Below are 24,304 nucleotides of genomic sequence, written 5' to 3'. Positions count from 1 at the left end.
GTAAGGCACTGTTCAGTAGCAAACACCTCAACATTAGGCCCCTAGTATAACTCACAATAAGTACTATTCCTTGAGCATATATGTTACTAATTTTAATTAATATTCAAGGTGTATGTTGCAAAGGACTCTTCCTTCTACCTATTCTTGCTCAAGCTGAGCACCTGCTATGGTGAACAGCATGTGCCCACTCATCAATCAGAGACTGAGGTAACAAAGATCTGTATTAATGCTAATCTTAGACTGATAATTTCTTAGTATAGGTTGAATCATTTGCAGCATGTTGTTTTTTGTTATTTGCACTGTAAATCTGCTGGTATAATTTTGTTCATCTTGGGGAGTATTTTGCTACTTTTCCTATGCTCTTAAGGCTTAACGTTATATATTCAGTTGGCCACAACTACACAATCAACTAAGAAGTAAAACTGGCAGTTCTCCTCATGTTATAACAAAGAATCAAACATCTTGGTACCTCCACATTGATATACTTCAGGTCTTTGCAGCTACTTAGTCCTTCCAGTGCAACCAGTCCACAGCGCCTCAGAGTCAAAACTTGAAGATTTGAACACTCAGATAAGGTTGAGAGGCTACAAGCTGGCAAATCTTCGAGCGTAAGCGTTGTGACCTACGTGCATTTATTGATAAATAAAACTAATGTTTTGTATATTGAACATTTATTGCGCAACATCATATATGGTAATTTTCTTTACTATAAAAAAAGAGAACAAAACTACAATCTAGTAATGCTTTATAAAATGCAAGCAACTAATGGTAATCTTTTCCCATAAAAAAGAATGGCAATGATAGGTTCGATCTGTTCAATGGGAGAAGCTAGCATGAAAACAACAGTCACAGTATCATAAATAACGAGTGTAGAAACGACAACCATAGTTCAGACTAAAGTGTGTATAGCCTAGTAGGCCATCCTCAGAATGGATATCAAGATGAGAGCACACAGCAAGCATACAATTTTAAGTTAATAAGTGGTAAGAAAAATAAGTTCTGGCAACCAGGAGATGTCCTTTATGGCAAAACACTATCTATAGGTGGATCAGTAATGTCTTGTTTCTAGAAAAGACTGTCCCTCTCAAAACTCTGAAGGGGCTAGTTGAGCAGGAGCTGAAATGTGGGTCTTGATACAAAGACAAAGCCTTGTTAATTTAGCAGAAAGTAAGAGCTCTTGCCTTTAAAGGGTTAATATTATTGATCATAGAGGACTGATACCACACCAGTCTTCTCCACAACACTCACAGGAGTTCAAAAGTCATTGTCATTGCCCTTATTCTGCACCTGGGCATAGGAACTCTCACATCTATTTCCTGCTCAACAATAAACAGCATTCTGCCAACATACCAAAACAGAAAAAAACCAAAAAAAGTGATAGTCTGTCTTTCCATTTCATTCTCAAACTTTCATATAGCTACCTGTTGCAAGGTCCTCCAAGGGCCACTATGAATTATCTTTTCTGTACTTAGTGGAGGCATCTTGCTAACTGAACTTTTCCTTAGTCGTTTTCTTACAGTTGCTTGTTTTCTTTGGTTTTCTTCATATATTTTAGACCAAGATTTGCATGTGTTCATCCAGTTTATTCTCTTCTTTTCAATATCATCAGGAAAAAATACTTTACTAGAAGACTCTGCCACATCTTGACTACTGTCCCAGTTGTCTTTGACTTCTTCAGTAGAACTTTCAATAAGAAATAAAGTTTTCTTCATAGTTTCATAGTGAGAAAATGGATCTTTAATTTCTCTGTTATTAGCATTTGGCTGGACATTTGGTGGGCTGGTGCATATGCAGTTCAATATGCAGCATATGCAGTTTGCCTTATTTTCTACCATGCCATTAGCACCGAAGTTAAGAGATTCATCCTTTGAAATATGACCATTTGAAGCTTTATCAGAGTTAAGAGAGTCATCCTTTAAAATATGACCATTTGAAGCTTTATCAAGATAATTTGTTTGTGAGTAATTTTCTTCTACTTGTGTTACTGAATTAATGTATAAGTTCTCATTATTCACTTGAGAAGAGTGCTCCTTCTCAGAGCCTAGCACAGTTGGTGTCAAATTTCTTTCTGCTGGAATCATCCTATTATTTCTTTCATCCATCATTTCAGCATGTTTTTCTTCTGGTTCCTTTACTTGTTTATTTAGTTCCTCCTTCTCTTCTCTTATTACTTTCATATTTTCTGTCTTATTATCCTTTTTTATGTTTTCTATGTTATTTTCTACATTTTCACTCATCACAGCTTCTGTTCTTTTTTGTTCTAATTTTCTTTCTTCTTCTCTTCTTATTTGCAGTTGTTTTCCTCTTTCCAGTCTCAGGCTTTCTTTCTTTTTCTCGTATTCCTCATGCCTCCTCAACGGTTTCAAATATTCTTGTCTTTCAAGTTCTTCTTGTCCCTTTCTTTCCTCTTTTCTCTTTAACTTGTTTTCTTCCATTCGCTTGTTCATTTTCTCCTCTCTTTCTTTCATTTCTCTCTCTATTTCCTCTAGTATTTTCTGCTTCTTTCTCATTTCATATTTCCATTGTTTTAAAATGGGAGCATATTTTTTACGGACTAAAAATGCTCTAAATCTAGCTTGGATTTTCACAGCTGCTATATTCTGTTGTTCAGCCAGTTGTTGTCTTTCTTTTGCTTTCTGCTCTTCCAAGGCCTTTTTCTCCTCTTCCATTTGCAATTGTAGTTTCAAGATCACTTCCTAGGCCAAAAGAATTAGGATAGACTTCAACCACTTTTAAAATGGGACAGGTATTGGAACATATTTATCATTAATGAAAAGAATCTAGTATATTAACTGTTCCATTATAACACATATTCTCAAACATATAACAGCAACCTCACAGTCTTTTGACAAAAGCTCATTGTACAACCTTACCTCATGTTGCCTCATTCTGTTTCTCCAAACTTCCTCTTCTTTCTGTAACTCATCTTCTATTGCAGCTTGGCGTTTCTGCACAACAAATTAACTTGAATGAATGTACAAAACCCAGAACAATACAAAACACCCTCTTTCCAATCTCACCCATCTTCTTGACTTTCCAACAATCAAATTTTCTGAATTTCTGGATTTAAATGAGAATGTGTGGATCAGAATTAACAACAGGACACTTACATCAGTAATGTAGCTTTGGTTATGTACTGAGACATGCATGCCTTCAGAAAGTCAGCATCTTGGTACTGACCCAAACAGCTGCAACCTTCCTCTCCAAGATCTGTACTACTACCGAGGATGAAAACTAGTTACGAAACCATTCAAAGTACAGGCAGAAAACAGAAATATTATCTAAATAACAGCATGAACAATCTCCCTTTAATTGCACTGGTATGTACTGATAATACTAAAATCATTCAAATGGGAATTTTGTTCAGTAAAGCTAATGAAATTTTTGTGACTGAAATTGCTTCTCAATGGAAAATGAAAGTTCAAGTCTTCTTTCTCACTATTTGCAAATAAATTACATTTGCCTCCTTGCCCAAAATAATGTCAATCAGAAAAATAGTCTCAATCAGACTGTAAGTTAGCATGCAGAAAGTTAGTTCTGTAAGTAACTAAAAAACAGGCTGATCCAGAATCACATAACTCCTGGTGGAACCAAGATATATCAACCAAATTAAATATGGAGGATATGAAGGAAGTAGTTGAAAGCAATCACTTTCAACTTGGAGCATGAAGTCTCTCCAAGGCTATAAGCACTGTTCTTCATGGGCATTCAGAAGCATGCTGTTCAGGAAACAGGAGACCAGGCAACTAGATCCTTCTGCAATGGGGAAAGTTAGATTCTATTTCTCAACTCAAAAAAAAGCATTCCTGCAATGGTGGTATCAAAGTGCCTAAACATGGTCATGCCTTTCTTTCTCTAGAGAAAGCCATCCTAAACCCAAAAGTTATTTGTGACAGCAAAGAGTCAAGAAGGCCAAGTTTTTTGACCTTTTGAAAAGAGAGCTATAGTGGACACTGAACTGGCCTTCAGAGATCAAAGGTATTTTCATTTACTAAGCCCTTCCTTACTATTGGTGACTTGAATTACCTTGCTGGTGCCAAAGTGCCCACCTCTTCAGAAAGCCACAAATTAGTTAACTGAAAATGTAGTGTTAATGCACCTTTCAAAACACACTTATTTAGGCTAAATAATACGATTCTGTGACCTCACAGGTACTGAGAATTAAATTTCTTCATGTTCTTATGTTTCTTTATCCTTTGTGATGCTCCACCCACTCTAGTAAAACACGACTAGATAATCTGAGAGTGCAACTAATCAATGTGTTGAGTCATCATCTGTTGCAACAGAACTCAGTAGATGAAGCCTGATTAAGTTTCCCAAATATCCCAAAGATAGGAAAAGCAAGTATTGTAACTTTTATCTAGATGAAGAACAGCACCAGCGTTGCTGAAATCAATAATTTTAGTTCTGATTACTTCCATTAAGATTTTAACACTGAAATGTGAAATTGGGGTGGAAGGTCCAAAGTAGATAAGTATTTTCTATAAGGGCACAGTGAGCATTTTTTGTGATTTGTGATTAATTTGTGATTAATTTCAGCACGACTCATTTCCAGTACTTTGGCTGTTTTCATAATATAAAAACTTTGTAAAGGCAAAGCTTAAGGAATAATTTAAAATTTTGCATAGCAAATTCACTCGCTACTGATTAAACAGTAAACACATAAAAAAAATCAATGGACTAAAATATGTTTTACAGCTCACTGGCAACACAAGTAGACAGGGTTTAGGACAGTCATACAGTTTGAGATTGTAGTCTCTTTTTCACATTAGAGCTTGAATTCACATAGTCTTGACTGGAATAGATTGGCTTAATATCATTCATTACCTTATGAAGAAGATCTAACTTTATTCTTTCAGCCTCAAATTGCTCTAGATCCTGCAACCTTCTTGCATGTTCCTCTTCATTCTTTTTCTCCCATGAGTTTCTCTCAGCTTTCCACTTTTTCATCTTTTCATCTTCAAGCTCAAGTGCTGGTCTACACTCTTCTTCTACTTCACAATGGGCAAGACTTATGCTCATTTCAAGACCAGCTATTAATCAAACAAGAAAACATTTCATTTAATTTCCCAATAAGCACTGGGGATATTAAACAGCCTTAAGGTATTTCACAAGAAAAAGATCCTATGATGATATAGCCAGCAATATATATATGATTTCTATACATTATATAATATATATAAGAAATCAGAACTACAGCACAAGTCCTTTCCATCAGAGATGTTTTATGACTTCCTGACTATGCAACTACTATGCTTATTCTAAAAATGTACAATGCAGGATTGCAGAAGGATGTCTTCTGTGGTTGTTAGTGGGGCCTTTAGCACTGATATTCTCCAGCCCAGCTCATCCAAAGATCTTGGTAAAGGAACATTCCCAGCCAATGTGACTACAAAAAACCCCAAACCAAACCACCACAAAAAACCCCACAAAAAATGAAGCAAAACAACCAAACAAAAAAAAGCTGTGGCCAAAGTACAACCTGCTTAGTGCCTCTGAACAGCTTTCATTTCTGAGTGGTATTTTTTTTGATACTAATTTCTGTGATGATTTTGTGATCTTGAAATGAGATAAAAGCAGATGTGTTTATGTCCAATTCATCAAGCATCAAGCCCTGTTATACACTGCAGTGTGAAATCCTTTAAAAAGAATGCTATGCTACTAATGATAACAGAAAAGCAGGAAACAGTGATATGTTAAAGATCAACTCAACCAAATGAATGATGTGCTTGCTTACCTGTAAGAAAGTGGTCATCAGTGCCCACTTCATCACTGATGGACTGTCTATAATCAGGTGTTGCAGCAAGCTTCAAGTCTTCAAGCAGTATCTAACATAGTTTAATTTTTTTCAAAAAAAAACAAGACAAAAAATTTAAAAGCAGAACATTATAAAAATCTTCCAGAACAAGGATAAGCTGTTTATCATATGACAAGTACAACGATGTAAAACTTGCTACTGACTGAAATTCTTACACATTGAATAATGAAAACATATCAGTCAAAATACTGATTTTTAGAGTAACAAATACTGTAGTATTTATCAAAATACATAATATTTCAATGTGGTTTTTAAAGTATATTTAATATTTTGACTTGGAAAAATGAATGTCTTGCATTTGAGGTTTATTTTACTTTCTGTGAAACCAAGCACTATATGCATGAATACTGCTATACTGGGGAAGAACTAGTTACAGAGCAAATTTTTAAGAAGACTATTTCAAAATAATACTATGGGCACAAGGATTGCTATATTTATTTCATTGTTCTTAACTGGCAAGTAATCTATCGCTGCTCATTTATCATCCGTTCATCACATGCTTTGGGCCTATATTAATATTTGTAATGCAGCTGAAGTCACATGAAGTAATTGTGCTGTTTTAAACAATGGCCTTCTGAGAACAAACAAAATCATGTTTGCAAGAGTGTTCACTAATAAAAACCAGGCAGAAAATTAAAAGTGACTAAATTAAATCCAGTTTTATATTTTTCTAAGAAAACTTCACCAAGTTATTAGTCAAATCCTAAGAAAATATAGAAGCACTCTTCTTCATAACTCTTGATTTGTCTTTGAAAGGTACAGAGATTACCATATTTATATTTTCTATAAAATAATGGAATATATTAGGAGCAAGATTAACAGTAGTACATCTTCCTGATTATCAGAAAAAAACAAGATTAAAGAAGCTTAAAAGTGCTATCATAATATTAATGTTCTGCAAATCAGTAGCAATAAAGGATTATACAGTTTTGTTAAATTTTATTGGTTTTTGTGCTCAATATCTCATAATTTATTTCAAATTTGAAAGCTTATACACATGGTCTATTACAGTTGATGTCTTAATTCTAAAGAATTGTATATAGAAACTCATCTGAATACCTTATGGATAGTCTGACAGAAAAAAAAAAAACTGAACATATTTATGGTCTCCTTAGGAGGCCACCAAAGCAAGTGTAAATTATCTAGATTATTTAATATAATTTTGTTCACTATAAATACTGTATAAATAAAAAATACCTTTTCATTAAGTTGTTTTGAATCTTCATTTGATTTAGAAGGATGGCAAGAAACTACTTCATAAGTGTCACCTAAAGAAAAAATAAATAAAAATAAATAAAAAAATTAGTTCAAAGAGAGAAAACCCCTTACTAATGCTCAGTTTTGGTCTACAATGTTTATCTATTCGATTTGTTTAAAGGAAAACAAAGAGGTTTTTTTTCCTTTCCTTCTCCCCAGTTTTACTTAAAAATGTTTGAGAATCATTTATCTACATTAAAAGCAAAAATATGTGCAACAGAAATAGACACAACGATATTGTAAGAATACAGTGATAGCAAATATGAAAGAGAATTCCAGATCATGAAACACAGCAAAACATTTTCTGTGTAGAAAAATACAGTAGCACTATTATCAGATCAGTCAAAAATTGACAGAGAACTATAAAAACAATGAAAAAGGGTAAGACTGCATGACAAAAAAATTGAATAAATAGGGACGTTCCTCAGATATCAAAATTTGTAGTCAATATTGAACTTCTGGTCACCAAGTCTATTGCACAAATGGAACAGACAGAACCAGCTCTTTGGCATATAAACTATGAGCTTGGCTTCAGTCACACAGCTGAGAGCAATTTTCTTTTTTTGGCTAATTAACAGTAATTTCATCCAATGTGAGCTTGGGCATGTCTCAAGACAGACTTTAAACATATCCCATTGGAATCACTTGTATCTGAACTCTATATTTCAGCTCCTACTGACTTAATTTCAGATTTTCATGAAGAGTCTGGCCTGGGTTCTGTCTCAGAGAGTAATCTTGCCACTTGCCTTCTTTAGCATTAGATGAGTTTTTAGAAAAGTTTAATTTCTGCTCAGATGTTGCTTCAAGAAGATAGCATTGCATGGCTTTATTCCTAGAGATTTTCATCACGCATTCAGAAGCTGATGGAAGAGGTTTCACTGCTTCTACTTAAAAGTTTCCATTATTTTCCAGATACGTGTTAGACTAACTTCCACTGGCAATATGAGATGTACAAACATTTTAACTGTGATTAATGCTTACTTGTACTTCTCTCACCTTCCAAGTCCTGCAGTATAAGGTTTTCAGCATCTTGGTTGCTGCTCTTGATAAAGTTTAAATAGGAGAGAACTGATTCTGGTAAGCCATCTGAAATCTAGAAAAACACAGCCTTTGACATATATTCTGCATTTTCATCTCACAGGCTTGAAAAGAGGTAAGTACTTGACACAATAGAATAAAGACTTGTTTTGGCTTCACCTATAAAGCATTGATAGGTGATAGATGGAGATGTAGCAGCAATTTCCACCAAATTTTTTCCAAATTCCTACACTCTTCTTGTTGACTTACGACCCACTGAACAATTAATAATTCTCATTTTAATTGCATTCTAATCAAATTTTTATAATGTATCCTGCACTATCTCCAGAACACATTTCAATCAAATAGTGTGCTTATAACTGTGTTGGACCAAGAAATTAAAGGAAAAGGATAAGATAAAAATTAGCAAATACCTGCGAGACGCAGGATCTTTTTCTTTAAAATGTTTAGACTCCCCACAAAATAAATAATTTTTAAATTTACTAATGTTGAAAGTACGCACGTACAACCAATGCTTCAGTTTTCTTCACCACGCAGAAACTTTCTATTCAAAACTTTCTATTCAAACTTTCTATTCAAAAGTTCAAAAGAACTTTCTATTCAAAAACTTTCTATTCTATTCAAATGTCAAAATTTTGGGAAAATGGCCTGTCTTTGCATATCTCAGCTGTGCAAATTGTGGTAGATATTGCTGGCATTCAGCATGTGAGTGCATACACACATCACAGGTGCCTTTGTCAATGTCATGCAAAACATGATTTAGGGTCAGCATTATCTAGCCTAATATCCTACAAACTAATCCCTTTGCTAAGAATCTGAAAGATTAAAATGGCAGAAAAGGACCCAAATAACTGATTTAATTTCAGAGGAAAGGTGCTTCCCAAAATAAGAAGACATCCAAGAAAGAGGACTTGAAGAACCTATTTATATGAAATTAGTATCTGGAAATCTTATAAGAAATCTCCTAAACCAGTCTCTTGACTAAAATACAGATTTCAGTGAAAAATCATCATTTTATTCATCCAGATTTAATCTACCTAATCAAATCTTCCATCTTCAGAGGATTCTAAAACAAAATCTCCAGGTCTGATCTTCTCAAGCAGAATGCTGATATTCACGTCTCTTATTGTCTTGTCACCACTGGAGGTTACATTTTTCATGAAGAAATTTTACTAAGACTACTTTTCAGAAGAAATCCTCAGGTTAGGTGTGTCAGGAAAATGTTCCCTCATCAAGCAGGCTTTCCAGTGCCAACACTACTTTTGTACTATACACTGCAGAAGCAGTTTTAGCTCACTGCTTACTTACTGTGTCACTGTCACTCAAGGGCTCATCTGCTACCTCTGAGTCAGGATCATCTGTTCCAAACGAAGAAACACTGATTCTGTCTAATTCAATTTCTACTTCTTTTTCAATTTCTTCAATATCTTCTGACATTCTACTTCCCACAGTGTATTCTCTGTTTTGAAAGCAACACAAAAATTAATACCTTCCAACACAGCATGACCCGAAATGAAGAGAGTCCTCATTTAGCCCGAGTTCTTTCAGATGTATTTATTGAACAGTTGGCTTGCAACATGAAAACCTCATTCCATACCAAGAAGCAAAGAATAAGAAAAACATTACCTTGAGATAAGAGAATCCTCCTCAAGATACCCCTTATAATTTTTCAAATGTCATTAAATTTCAGTATGTAAAACCCCTACCTGCCCTCTACTCCTTCACAAGGGGTTTCTCCAGCCCTAACAGCTACAAAGGGGAAAAAACAAACCTTTGAACAATAAATAAATAATAACAATTACAGAATAAGACCAAGAATATACAGTCGATGGAGTTTTAATGATACAGAGAAAGCAGTGAGAAATTATGTAACCCAGAGAAGTAAAAAAACTTGTGGATGGATACAGGCAGGGGAAAAGCGGACACCGTGTCAATGCCCTCCCCACTCCACCCCTCCTTTCGCAACCCGTTGTCCCCCAAAATCAGGGGAATGGGAGGCAGCGAGCAGCTCCTCGCCGGCCCCTGCAGCGGGAGACGGGGCACACGGAGCGCATTTCTGCCGGGAAGGTGAGCAGCAGATCCAGGCAGAGAGGAAACTACAACTCCCGAAAGGCACCGCGGCCAGAAGCGGCTCCATAGACCCCTGGCAGCCCGCAGCCCCGCCCTTGGCATGCTGGGAGTTGTAGTCCATTGCTCAGAGCACCCGCACTCTTCCAGTCACCCCGTCTACTTCATGCACCCACTCACTTGTAGTTCGGTCAAGTTCCTCACGGAGCCTCCGTCTTCCCGGCCGCCTCTGGAGACAGTCTGCACCTCCGCCCTGAAATTCCGCGTCCGCCAACACGGATGGTCGGGAACTCCGGGGAGAGGACGAGAGTCCTGCACCGCGCTGCTACCGCCGGAGCGTCACCACGGCAACGGGAAACAGCGGCTCGGACGGGCAGCGAGAGAAGCCAAACTGCACCAGGAGCTGTCGGTTCGCGTTCTTGGGGCGTTAGGCAGTGCCCCCCAGCGTGAGACGGTGCGCTTCGCAGCACCTTTTTCGTGGTTTTGTTTGGATTTTTTCTAGTATTGGGGTTTTGTTTGGGAATTGTTGTTGGTATTTAAGGTTTTTTTTTTTGTTTGTTTTGTTTGTTGGTTTTTTTGTTTGTTTGTTTGTTTTGGTTTGTGTTTGGGGTTCTTTGAAATCACAGACTGGAATTTAGTGTTCACAATAAATTGCAAGAGGCAAGTAACTTGAAAAAAAAAAAAAAGCTTAAATAAAAGCATACCAAAACCACAGTAAAGTGGATTAAAACACGGCGGGTTTGCTTCCATTCTTGTTTTCCCAGAGAACTACAGAGTAATGAAAACTGAAAACACAGCAGACATCCCTTCTGTCTTCCCATGCTGGGGCTCGGTCATAGCTCAGGGCTGGCCCTGGAGCTGTGCTGGGGCAATGAGCCCTGGTGTTAGCGTGGAAACACAGGATCACAGGATGATTATATGCAGGTGCTTTTAGTGAAGAGCTCTGGGAGCTGGGGTACAAACCCAAATCTGACTCCGACATGGATTCGAGATGAACAAGTTTTTATACCCTTTTTGATGTATAACTATATGTTAATTATTAAACCCATATTGTTCTATTGTATACATTGATCTTATCCAAGCATGAATTCTTGTAATTTTCATCAGGTCCCCCAAACGCCTTTTCTCATGATTCTTATTACAATTAAAGAATAACTATATTCAACTACCAAGCAATCGTATAATTTCTCATATGATGATTACACAGGCGCAGTTTCACCTGATCTAATTCGTTCCCAGGGCCTGGTTCCCATTCCCAGGACCTGGTTCCCATTCCCAGGCCTACCAGACCCACCCTTTCTTACCATCCCCTGAATCTATGCAATTCCTGTGATTTTGGAGACATTTTAACCCTATGCTATCACTGGCATGGCCAGCCTGGCGTGGCCTCACAGGGGTAGGGGGACCAGTGGCTCAGCATGGCCCTGCTGGTGCAATAGGTAGGGAAAAAATACTAGGAGTTAAAAAAAAAAAAAGAGAGAAAGGTAAATACAAATAAGAATTAATAGAGTCATAGAGTGGTTTGGGTTGGAAGGAACCTTCAAAATCTTCTCTTCCCAACGACCTGCCGTGGGCAGGGACAGCTTCCATGAGACCAGGTTTCTCAGTGCCACATTCAGCCTGGCCTTGAACACAGGGATAGGGCACCCACAGCTTCTCTGGGCAACCAGTTATCAAGGCTCACCACCCTTTGGGGGGTAAAGAATTTCCTTGTAGCATCTCAGCTAAATTTCCCCTTTTCTAGTTTAAAACCTGTCCCCCTTGTCCTATGACTGTTCATCTGGGTAAAAGTCTCTCGCTGGTTATTAAAAGCTGGAGAAAATATCCAGCTGGAGAATTAGAGACTAAACAGAATTCAGTTTACGAAAAGTTATACCAGGTGCAGATAATAACATTTTTGTGTGTTTATGGGGAGCACATCTAACCCTGAGTCTGATGAGGAATACCAAGATGCAGAAACAGAAATGTCAAAAATTAAGATCTATAAGGTAAATTTAGCTTCTTTATAGAAAATGTGCATTATGGGAGCAATGGGAAGGATCCTCCAAAAACTGTAGGGGTTTTCCCATCTGTTGTCCTTAGAATAAGCTGAGTACCTTTCTGAAAGTTTTCGAAGTGTTAAGCAAAAAATATTTGCTTCAAGGGCAACTGCTTGTGGTTTTCTCACCAGTGTTATGGATAAGCAGGATATTTAAATGTTAAAACTTGGAAGGGTATCCATTTGAAATCATCCTTTTTATATAGTCGTGTCTGGTGAACTTTTCAATGTGATCAACTCTTTATTCACTGATTGAATGTGCATTTAATGCTTCTTTTGTAGTGGAGTTACACTGTGCACATACTGAAGAAAGACCATGTCCAGTGCTTATCAAAAAACTTTGCCAATACAAAAAAACATTTCATAAAAGTCATAGAAAGATTTAATTTAATATCATAAAATGAAGAATTTTCAAATCACTAGTCACTCAACTTGAAGGCTAAACTTAACACTAACCCTTACCCTAGCCCTAACCCTAAACATAACCCTAAACTTAACCCTAACACTAACCCTAACAATACAACCCCCATCCTTATGGGTGGTTGAGTTTAGAAAGAAGTAGGAGCAGCAATATTGAGGCCCTACCAGAACCACCTTGCCATTCACGTTACAGCCATATCGTTCCTGGAGCTGTAGGCTCTTTGACTCACTCAACACTAACCCTAACCCTGATCCTAATGCCATCCTGGGACTGTGCAGAGGACCTCATTGCCGTAGGTTACACAGATTGAAAGGTGTGGATTTATCAGTTGTGGCACCCTGCCCTGATGCCCTTGCAATGTCTTTTGAATTACCAGTGTCCCTGAAGCTGCAGGTTCTGCAACTCTCTGAACCCTCACACAAATCCTAAGTGTAGCTTGTTGCTGCTGCTGAGATCCCCATTACAATTGTTGGCACTGATTCAAAAAATTGTAGAGTGAACAATCTTGGAGCTGTGACATAATGAAAATTCTTAATTTAATGAATTTGGAAATGAAGGGAAAACAATTGCATGTCATGGAATGATAGGAAGTAAGTGCATCAAAATGGACCAAAACTTCCTGAAACCTGTTGCCACACAGGTACTACTATTAAGAGAACTATTGCAGATTCCAGTTTGCAATTGAATATATAACTCTTCAGGGGGCTTTTTCTTAAAAAAATGCATCACACCACTGTTTTCAAAACAAACAAACAAACACAAAAGGTTCTATTACTCTTAAGAGTAGTGAAACTTCTCCAGAGGAATTGAAAAGCCTGTTGTCTTATACAGTCTATAATTTTACAAGGTGCATTATTGACCCCATTATTGACTCCACTACACTGCAGAGCTAGTTTGAGAAGCTTGCTACAGCTTTCTTCATGCTGAAATCCAACAGAAGTTTTAAAATCCAGACTTTGAGGATCATCACAAGGCAGGCTAAGCTTGTGTTTGCTGAATATTTTTTTTTTTAAAAATCAAATTTGATATGTACGTAATGTCTTTTCTATGTAAATAAGTTATTAATGCAATATAATTTTTGACTGCAGAAGCTTCACATTTGTCGTCTCTTTGTTTCAGCTTGTATCCTTATTATTTAATTAGTGCACTGAAGAATAGAAGAAGAAGTGTATGCCAGGCTATGTAAATCTTGCCATATAAATTTTCCAAAATACATGCTGCTTCCAAATATCTTTAGCAGCTTAAAATAAAAAAGATCAAAACTGAAACAAACAAAAAAAACAAAAAACAAAACATGTGTACAGTGTAACAAAGACAATGGTGACTATACACCATCTTGATGCTTCTACTGCTGCTATTTCTTTTTGTTCAATATATCAGTGACTTAAAATTTATAAGAGTATTTATATCTGTTTCATAATGAACTGAAAATATGGTTATAATTTCACCTGTGATCCAAAACTGAAAACAAAAAATGAAAATAAGAGATAAAAAACAAATACAGAAGTGCTATTTGAATATTTTCAATGAAGTTATCTAGGCAAGAAATCTGTTTTCTTTCTCTTATTTAGTAGCTTTAAATTTTTTTAAGATGTTCTTAATTAAAAAAAAAAAAACAATCCTTCCCTTCCCCTCCCTTTCCCATCAGGCTCTGTGTCTCATGTTTTTGACATTTGGCTTGTGACTTTTATTTGACTGAAGCAATTTCTTCAGTGTTTTTTCTGAGTATAAGTAGAATTTTTTCTTTTGTTTTAAATGATTGCAGAATAAAAATGCCTCGTTCCTGGAAGTATTCAAATCTGGGCTGGATGGGGCTTCGAGCGACCTGGTCTAGTGGCAGATGATCCTTCCCATGGCAGGGATGTTGAAAGTAGAGGATCTCTGATGTCCCTTCCAACCCAAACCGTTCTATGGTTCTATGTAATTGACAGAAGAAGTAATAGATTTTCACAAGGTGGCAGTATTGGATTGAACTGCATGGTAGTAAGGTTGGTTTTTTTTCTTGATCACGTTTTTCATCATTACGTGGTATGATTACCAAATAGGAGAAAACATATTACTATATCTACAATTTAAATATTGTTATAATTTATGCAATTAATTTATTTCTTTGTCTTGCTGTATAGATTATGGATGAATCACTGAAAAATAAATCAGCTCTATTCATCTTTTCTTTATATCATTTACCAGACAGAGTTTAACTTGCATTTGAAGAGATGGTAGGTCCTTTAGGTGAGGATTTGGGTGGAATGGATAAAAGTATGCACCTCTCCATATGGAGAATCCTTTTCCCCATAATGCCTATAATTTATTTTTTTTTCCCTCAGAAAAGTAAGGTTTGGGTCACATAACAACAGATGTGCTCTTAAAGACCAGACTGCCTTGGCTATGTTTGGCTAAGAAGTGTCAGTTCCAAGCTAATGGCATAGGAACCATCCAATGCAGTAAACAGTTGGTCTGGAAGTAATTAAAACCAATGCTACTTTCCATATCTATGCACAAGTGGTTGGAATGCAAAGGAGAAAGTGGCCAGTCACAAAGAGGGAGGACAGCACTGAATCTTCAATTTACTGAGAAATATTAAACTGTCTCCCTGTAGGATCTGCGCATGTGTTAATAATTCTTGGCAAACAGAAAAAAAATCTGTAAACTTAACCTGTATTTTTTCTCTGATTTCACTGTGAGTGGTGCACCTTGTTCAATTGAGAATGTTTTGTTTGCAACTCATACATTATTACCATTGTCTAAATTTATGAAAATATTTTTTTCTTTCTGTGACTATAGGTGGTAATAATAATAATAATAATATAATATTACCACCCTTTTATCATTCTGTTACTTCCATCCTTTCAGTAATAGTGTTGCAAAGATATAATAGTTTTTCTGGAATAAATTGTGCAAGTAGGAGTTTCATAAATATAAAAGGAAAATAAGTAACAGTACAAATGCACTGTGTTACAGTTTCTTCAGTCAAGAACTAGCCAGCTACATACCTTTCTTGTCTAATACTTGGCACCAGATCTGTTATTACTTTTCCATCAGCCGTGGGAGTCCTCGGAGTTGTGGAAATCAAATGTCTGCTAGTTACAGTAAGTGGAAGGTAGCCTACAACTTTCTTGTAAAATGAAAGAGAATTTTGTGTGCATGAAAAATGTGATCTTATCTTGGTATGATTTCCACATACAAATTTGTTGATAGAAAGACATATTTAGATACAGTCCTGGTTCAAATGAAATCTCAACACAACTGAAGATTTTTGCATATCACTGCTGAAAGTTTTCAATGCCAAGATACTTGCGCTTTTATTCAGAAACTATTTTAACCACTGTATTTATTTGCATGGATGCTTTTAAATACAGGCACAGATAGGTAGAGTATGGCTACAATATTGAAATATCACAGTATGATTAAAAAGCTGTTACCTGTGTAGACTAAACTGAAGACTCTCTGTTTATATGCAGTTCCTGCTTTTTAAGGGGATAACACTTTTATTTCTGCAAAATTGCATAGTGGCTATACATTCTTATTATAATTCTGACACCTTTTTTTCCTCCATCTTTTGTTTATTGTCACCCTTTTTAACAGATCTGGTTTAGGCTGAAGCAGAGAACTGCGCTACTGATTCATTTGTTAAGCCCTACAAATATAAATTTGCACAACAAAGAGTGAAGCCCAGGTGCTGTAACCAGGAAACTTCTTCCTTCTTCCCCCTGCACTGCCTAGGCATGTAGTGTGTGCCTCACAATTTGTAAGGTGATGAAAGAAAAACATTTATCTCTTTTCCAACTTCCATGGAATCATCTATTATCATAGTATCTAGATACTGTGGTTGAAAATTTGTCTTCACTGGAAATAAGCAATATCAATGATCTTTTTATTTTGTGCCTTATAGCTTGAAGAACTTCTTAAATAGGCAAGGGGCTTAGGTACCATTGTCTTTCAAAGAGTAAATATATTAATAAGAATTTTGTTCAGTGAAGCAGAGCCACTTAAAATCAGCTTTTGTTCTTCACTTCCAAGAAAGTTATGGCTGTGTCTTTAATCCCAACACAGCAAGTTGTGTTTTATTTGAAGTCTGCTTCTTAGACTATGACATCACTTTCCACAGGTTTCCAGGAAAAGAAATGCTTATTTTTGTTGAGATCACTCTAAATAATAGTCATTGTATATGAGGTTCTGGAATTTTTTATTGTATTGGTCACTTATTCAAAATAATGTTTCTACATAGCTTGGCTGGATTTGGGCACTTTTTTCAGTACATGAATTTTCTAATCCTAGTGATTGTAATGCAGATGGCAATATTGCTGCTGATAATTATGAAAAAAGAAGAGGTATGTAAGTAAATTATGTGGAGCTGCTGATAACTTCAAAGTTGTTTCATGCAATTAATTAAAAAATGCCTAATACTCAGTTCTCACGGTAAAGTGCATTACTGTTTGACTGAAGTTGACTATTTTATATGTTGACCAGGAATAGTAGATCATGTGAAAAACTTAATTTGAGGAATTCAGCATGGCTCAGTATAGTAAATAGGAGTGCATGGAGATATATTTCCAATTTCACCCCTGCAAAAAATAAATACCCTTCTTATTCAGGAATGTGGAATCAGCAGTGGAAGGGACAGTTTTATTCCTTATTGAGGGATTACCCAGGAAGTCCCTCTTTCCTGGGTATCTGCAGGCATGGGTGGAAGCATTAGATGCTGAGCTGTATCTGTTAACAGATGACAGCAGTTATCCCCTGTGCAACTGATAGTAGGATTTATTGGTATCACAGCATGCAAAGTAGACCAGTGAATTATTAACTTTATTGTTTGAACCTGTATTTTAGGTACAAACAGAGATCTAATCTAAGGAATATGTATCTTCAATTTGAACAGCAAGCTACAATAAATACCAACATAGCTGTTGTCTCTAGTAACTGTTCCACTTTGAAACTTTATTCAGTCATTTATTTTTCTACATATAGGAACTGCAATAGCTTGAGTAGTTTTCACAGTGTTATGTGCAACGTAATCAATACCAGCCTGGCCAGTTTTCTATTCCATAATTTCAAAACTATGGTTTAAGAAAACTTCCAATGACAGTGTTGTCATAAAGTTCATATGGTTCTCCAAAGCCTCCTGTATTCAGGCAGAGTACATCACAAATAAATTACATTTAGTCCTTCAAAGTGTGTCTGTATAATCAAATTTTTTCATCAACTGTTGATTAATGATGGAATTTTCATTTTGTAAAGGATTAAATTTTCAAGATCTTCTGCTATTATCTGATGTGTATTGGCAGATTCCTTGCTGTTATATGGGTCACTATTGATGAGATTAAACTCTTGGAGAACTTCTTATTTCATGTAGGAGCAGAGGGTTCTGATCACTGAAAGCTGAAAAATTTCCTACTGCTGGAAAAATTAATGGGAGTCCTGGTATTTTTTACAACGCTAGATACCATAAAACACTTGTTCTGCTTTGGTCTCAAGGCTGATGTGAACCAAGCAGAGATGTTATGAGGTCAGAGTAGAGCTCCTTCTGTGAGAAAACTTGAATAGGTTTTGCACTGAGACTCAGAAATAGTGCTTGAGGTCTAAAATGAGCTTGCAAATTACTACTTTCAATACACATACTTAGTTATTACTCAAAATATTTTCTATGGCCTGGCATCAGGTAATTTGTTTGCTTCTTTAGGAAAGTCCTTTAAAATATTTGGATGTTGTCAATTTTTTTGGAAGATGTTAGGAATGCATTTGACCAGCGATCTGCTATCCACCTTTGAAATTAATTCTACATTATGAGCTTTTAATTACACTACAGTTTAACAGCTTAATATGGTTTAATATGCTTCTGTAGTTCAGTTGTGAGTTCCTTAATATGACTTCTTCCAGAGGCGAATTACATCATTTTTAATGAGTGCTGAAGACAATTGATCATTCCAGATAACTCACAAAGCATATATGTCTAGTCTCAAGATTACAAATGCATTCACAATTTATTTTTAAAATCTGTTCTTTGAAAATCCATTCATGGCATTCATGATTTCTCAAGTGATTAATGGTGACCCCATTATGTCAATGGTGCAGCTGGACTATGTGCTGGTATACTTGACTGCAGTTTTATTGGGCTGTCATAGGAGCACAGAATCACCACCTACCCAGCTACTGGAATCACTGGCATCTGCTATGAGAAAAACAAAATCCTGAAGATCATTAATTATATTTTATATATTCTTGGTGATATTTAATGTACTCCTTAAGCTGGTTACTATTTTAACTAAACTCATGGAGTTGTTGAAATGAAATATTTATACAGGGAAAGGAGAGCTTCCTGTTCCTGTTTAGCATCTCTGAGCTAAAATATGGAAGATTTTCATCCCACAAAACAATTCAAATATTTCTGAAGATTCATCCTGATCCAGAATGAGAATCCTCTGGAATTTTCTACATGAAAACAATTCCATTCTCCAAGCTGTTTGATAGTTTAGTTTGCTTTTGTTTTATTGGTATTGAAGTAGGTTATTGGGAAGAGCTAGCTGATAATTATTTGAGCACGGTCTAGTTTTTGCTTTGTTCTCCATGTTTGAGCTATGTGTTGAAGAGAGATCTGTTGCTACTAAAATGAGTTAGAAAAGGGAAACTGCTAAAGATTTCAGAGAGGAGAATTTTTGCCAATTAAAAGGAACAAAGGAATAAATAAATATTCTCAAAATTTGGTCCATATTGAAGCTTCTTCCATCTGAGTGTCTGTGTTTTTATATTTATTTGTTATATGCTTTATAAAATTTGTCACCTTTGCATTCATTATGAAAGCACATTCATTGTGCTTTTTCAATAATATTTAGCTATAGTCTGTTTTACTGCTTGCACAATTTCTACACTGAAAATACTTTGTGTGGCTAAGGGATATAGTCAAAATGTTTTACTTTAATCTGGATTTGTAATGATTTTATTTTTTAATTTAGATATTCTAGAATAATTTAGAATATAAAAAAATGTTCATGGAATCATAGAAGGGCCTGAGTTTGGAAGAGACCTTCAACATCATCAAGTTCTAATCCCTCTGCCATGGGCAGGTACACTTTCCACTAGACCAGGCTACTCAGAGCTCCATCCAACCTGGCCTTGAACACTGCAAGGGGTGAGGCATCCAGAACTTCTCTGGGCAACCTGTTTCACTGCCTCAACAGCCTCAAAGTAAAGGATCTAATCTAATCTAATCTAATCTAATCTAATCTAATCTAATCTAATCTAATCCTACTCACTTTCAGTTTGAAGCCTCTGCCCCACATCCTGTTACTACATGCTCTTGTGATAAACTTTTCTTGAAATTTCTTGTAGACTTCCTTCAGTTATTGGAAGGCCACAACTTAATCACCCAGAAGCTTTCTCCAGGCTGGTCAAAATTCTCTCAGCCTTTCTTCATAGGAGAGGTTCCCATCCCTCTAAAAATCTTGGTGGCCTCCTTTGGACTCACTCTAGCAGGTCAATGTCCTTCCCATGCTGGGGTTCCCAGAGCTGGATGCAGAAATCCAGATGCAGAATAAATATTGAGTGCAGGACTCCAGAGCTGGATGCAGTTCCTTTCAAAAGTATATTATAGGATCATGCTGTTGTTGTCTGTATTATCCAGCGCATATCATAGGAAATTATGCATATGCAAGGGCAAATCATCTCCTGTAGAAATATTTCTGTATTGAATACAGAGGGAAAATATCCAACTAATTTAATCAACTAACTAATAGCTAGCACTCATTTGGGTAAAAACTGTATGCAACAATCTTTATAGGTGTTGGAGTTACATGATTTTGCTTACTATTGAAGATGGAATTCTATGGAAGATACAATGCCACACAGTGGGATAGGAAGAAAGCAAAGAAAAATAATACTCGGTTCCCATGTTCATGCACAAAATACAATCTGAAGAAATGGTTTTGTGATGTCCCAAGGGATTCAACATACAGTATGGTAAGAAATAAAAATAATTTCTTGAAGAATGTAACTTTTGTTACTAAATAGACTTTAGAGAAAGAAGTATAAAAATATATTTTCCTTCAAGATGTGTCTAACAAATGCCGAAGTTCTAACAATATTCCTTGTTTTGTCTCTGGTCATTCGGAAGCCTTGCTTTTTACTTGTTAGCTGTCAGCCATGTAGGCAGTTCTACACAAGGAATGCTTCAATAGAACAGGAGCACAATGTCACAGGGAAATTTAGAAGTGGTTTAAGAAGTATCTTGGCATAAACCCATGCTGCACATATCAGTGATGACAATGGAAAGCAGTGGTATATAAACAGTATACAGTACATTTTCCACTTGCAGTTGTGAGCAATGTCTCCACTTGATTGTACTATTTGTTTCTAGGGCCTCTCCATTACTTAATAGGATAACTTAACTGAAATGTGATGTGTTTTGTAAGACTGGTCCATGTTAGGGTTTATGTGTCTTAATATCCAGGGACCGGATTGCATACGACCATCTGATATCACCACCTGAGCTGGATAAAAGTGCTACATATTATTGCCTTTTAAAAACCATGCAGTGTTACTAGGACTAGCCAATGAGGACAAAAATGCAGCGGCCAGTGGTTGCTTCTTGACAATGCAGAGCAGTAAATAATAGGAAGTTGTCCAGTGACATCTGCTCTTGTTTTGCTCATCAGTTCTGAATTTCTCCCTGTTTCTACAAACCCTTGTCATTATTAAAAAGAAAATCACTTCTAAGTATAGAAAACATCTATGTATAAGTTTTATTGTATTTGTACCTATTTTAATCTACATAATAATTTGACAATTGTTTTAAAAAGCAATATAATAAATATAAATTTTAACCAGGAAGATTCATCCATTTCAGCATGTGCAATTCATAAGAATCAATGAAAACTTGAAGATATTCTTTTTAGCATCTACTTGTAACTTAATTTCTCAGTTAAACACACACAAAAACTTCATTAAGTCAGAAGTTCTGGAACATTTCCATGCAAAAATGTAAAATTTCCTTAAGAACATTCTCTTTAGCTCAGATAATTTAAATAATGATATAGATAATATTCCACAATAGACATTACTGATGTATTTGCTTTCTGGCAAGTAAATACAAGAACCTAACATGCCATATAGAAAGTTCTACAACATATTTTAAAAGTATGTTCTTGTAAAGATGCAATATAAATTTCAAAATTGTAATAATTTTTCTTACTGAGAGCAAAAATCAACCCAGTGCCATTTAGTTTTAATATGCTCTACAAATTTTTTAAAGATTTCCATCAATTTTAGTTAGAAGAAAGATCAAGCCCTGTTTACCAACAATCTCCCTTATATTCAAACACCATCAGCTATTATGTTGTCCAAAGCCTGTAAAATGAAATGATTGACCAGACTTCTGAAAGCAAACAGTATTTCAAGGTCAGGAAGTGGTTAAAGAGCATGTAAAATCTCTGCACTGAAAGGCCATTTTTGTCCTCTATTTGTACAGAACCTACTCCATGAGTGTACTAAATCAAACAAGGCAAAATAATGAAATCTCTTCTCCCATATATGTATGAGAAAATTGTCTGTCAAAAAGAATAAAGCTTTCAATATCAGAACAAATTCACATGAATAATGGCAAAAAGAATTGATTGTTCTCTCCACAGATACCCTGAAGGTAGGCAGAAGGCAGGAGAAAGGATTTTTAATAATATCTAAAATTGTGAGGTTGAATATGAAATCAGTGCATTTTTACTCAGACAATTAAAAGCATGGCCTATTTTACCTCTTCCATATGTTGTACCTTCCCATAGATGTATGTAGGGAGCCAGTTCAATAATGAAAAAGTTTCTTTTTTCATACTTAGCTAATCCTCACTGTCACATATCATGACTGTCTCATGATCCTCAATATACTATCACTGACACATTCTTGTCAGATGGCAAAGAACCATTATCCCCATTCAGGAGCTAAGACCAAGAATCATAGAATCATTTAGTTTGGGTAAGACCTTTAGGTCATTCAATCCAACCATTTTTAGATTCATAGGGTACTGAAACATTTAACACTTAATACTTAATTATGTGTCACTTGAAATAGATTTCAAGATACTTCAGTTCTGTGAACTGGGACCCAAGTGACTTGCTGGACTTCACACAGCAAATCTGTACTTATGCAGAACATTCGACTTATGTCTTTAGACATCCTGAATATTCTCCTTTATATCCTCTGCATTGTCATTCATAGCAGTCAGATTGGCTCAGTCATAGGTGAGTTTGAACATTTTCTTTGTTGTTTTTATCTCACTCTTTTTTCTTTTCCAGATTTTTTTGATCACACTCACCAGCTATTTAGAAAATTCAGGAAGAATAATATTTGGCCAAATGAATCATGAACTCTCCTGAACATTGCTGTGGTGCAAGGATTCTCTGATCCATTCTTATGACAGACTATGAAATCACTCGCACTAAAATTTGGATCAGGCTCTACTTGCTGTAATCATGATAATATTAATATTTGGGCTTTATTATGTTTGGGTTTTGCTCATGACTATGGTTGTGGTAGTATGCAACAAAATTTTGTGTGTTAAAGTTTGAAGCACTATGTTACTCACTCACTGGTTAACAAATCTTCCTGATTAGCTGAATAGTAGTTTCCTGAGTGCCTGGATCAACTTGTTCAAAGTGATGCAAATCATACTACATATAGTACATTGCAATTATGAAAGAGAAGGAGCCTTTTATCAGATTTGGTCAAGAAAAAAACGTACTAAATGTTGCTTCCTTAGGCTTTTACTTTTCTTTCTAGTCGTTCTCTGTTTTGTCCTTATCTGTTGTGAAATTTAATGTCAAGAAGTGTCACTGAATTTACAGATATTGGAGTTCTCAGGTCTGTTCCAAGGAGAGTAGCTGTTGGCATATTTTTTTTTTCTCACTCTATGTCTCTTACCTATAATTTAATCAAATGGCTTTAGTAGTTCAAAGTGGAGTGATCTTGAAACTCTAAAATATTCTTTATCCAATCAATGAGTCAACCTGAGACATCTTGGGAACAGAGGAAGGTGTAGTACTGCAAGCATATATGGTAGCATTTTTTTATTTTTTCTCTAAAACTTCCCTTTCAGTAATCAATTTTCTGATCATTATACATTTGGTATCTTCTTTTTATTTAGACTGAAAATAATTCTACTTCAAGTGCTTGCCACAGGCTGAATTTTTTACTTAGAGAACTTCAAATTCCTTCCCTCCAAGAGTTACATTTTGGGAAGTATAAAATACTTCAGTGTGAACTATCTTCTGCAAATGTACAAATACTTCTATTCAGTGCACATGGACAGTTTCTTCCTATTCTAGCACATTCATTCACATAAATTACATTCAAATCTAATAAATACCTATTCATGTTTCACTGGTTTGTTGCACTTAAAATAATAATCATGTCTCCTGTTTCAAAGGGATATGAGGATGTGGCTAAGTGCAGCCATTTGTAGCTGGACAAGTATACTAGGGCATGTGAAGTATAAGGTATTCCTGTAGAGTAGCAATTTTTCCTTTTTCCTAGGTCAATATTATAGAATTATATGCTCTTAGAAGTACTATTATTCTGCTGGTTTGAATGGGAGCCTGCTTGCCCTAACTTACAGCTTTTACAACTTGGAATGGCTAACACTAAATGAACTGGACCCCACTTTGATAAAATATAGTCAAGAATT

General features: G+C 35.8%; 2 protein-coding genes across 2 annotated transcripts in view; one reads left to right on the top strand and one right to left on the bottom strand.

Annotated features, from left to right (window-relative positions):
• LRRIQ1 (leucine rich repeats and IQ motif containing 1) overlaps nt 1-9,556 on the bottom strand; it is a 102,084-nt gene extending 92,528 nt beyond the window's left edge. Inside the window, exons 1-8 of the mRNA XM_062492514.1 lie at nt 9,422-9,556; nt 8,057-8,168; nt 7,016-7,086; nt 5,738-5,828; nt 4,828-5,033; nt 2,874-2,948; nt 1,422-2,696; nt 470-622 (exon numbers count right to left, since the gene is read on the bottom strand). Coding sequence (XP_062348498.1) covers nt 470-622; nt 1,422-2,696; nt 2,874-2,948; nt 4,828-5,033; nt 5,738-5,828; nt 7,016-7,086; nt 8,057-8,168; nt 9,422-9,550 — 2,112 coding nt within the window. The 5' untranslated portion in view covers nt 9,551-9,556. The remainder of the gene's footprint in view (nt 1-469; nt 623-1,421; nt 2,697-2,873; nt 2,949-4,827; nt 5,034-5,737; nt 5,829-7,015; nt 7,087-8,056; nt 8,169-9,421) is intronic.
• Nucleotides 9,557-13,729: 4,173 nt separating this feature from the next.
• On the top strand, nt 13,730-22,987 carry TSPAN19 (tetraspanin 19). The gene is given in 7 exon segments (XM_062492513.1): nt 13,730-14,179; nt 14,288-14,358; nt 15,599-15,728; nt 16,896-16,970; nt 20,449-20,592; nt 22,917-22,932; nt 22,935-22,987. Coding segments are annotated over 7 exon segments (555 nt in total). The 5' UTR covers nt 13,730-14,113.
• The last annotated feature ends 1,317 nt before the right edge of the window (nt 22,988-24,304 follow it).

The sequence above is a fragment of the Cinclus cinclus genome, chromosome 4, assembly GCF_963662255.1.
Source record: "Cinclus cinclus chromosome 4, bCinCin1.1, whole genome shotgun sequence".
NCBI lineage: Eukaryota > Metazoa > Chordata > Aves > Passeriformes > Cinclidae > Cinclus > Cinclus cinclus.
Note: the sequence above shows the minus strand (reverse complement) of the source record. Positions and strands in the feature narration are given on the sequence as shown.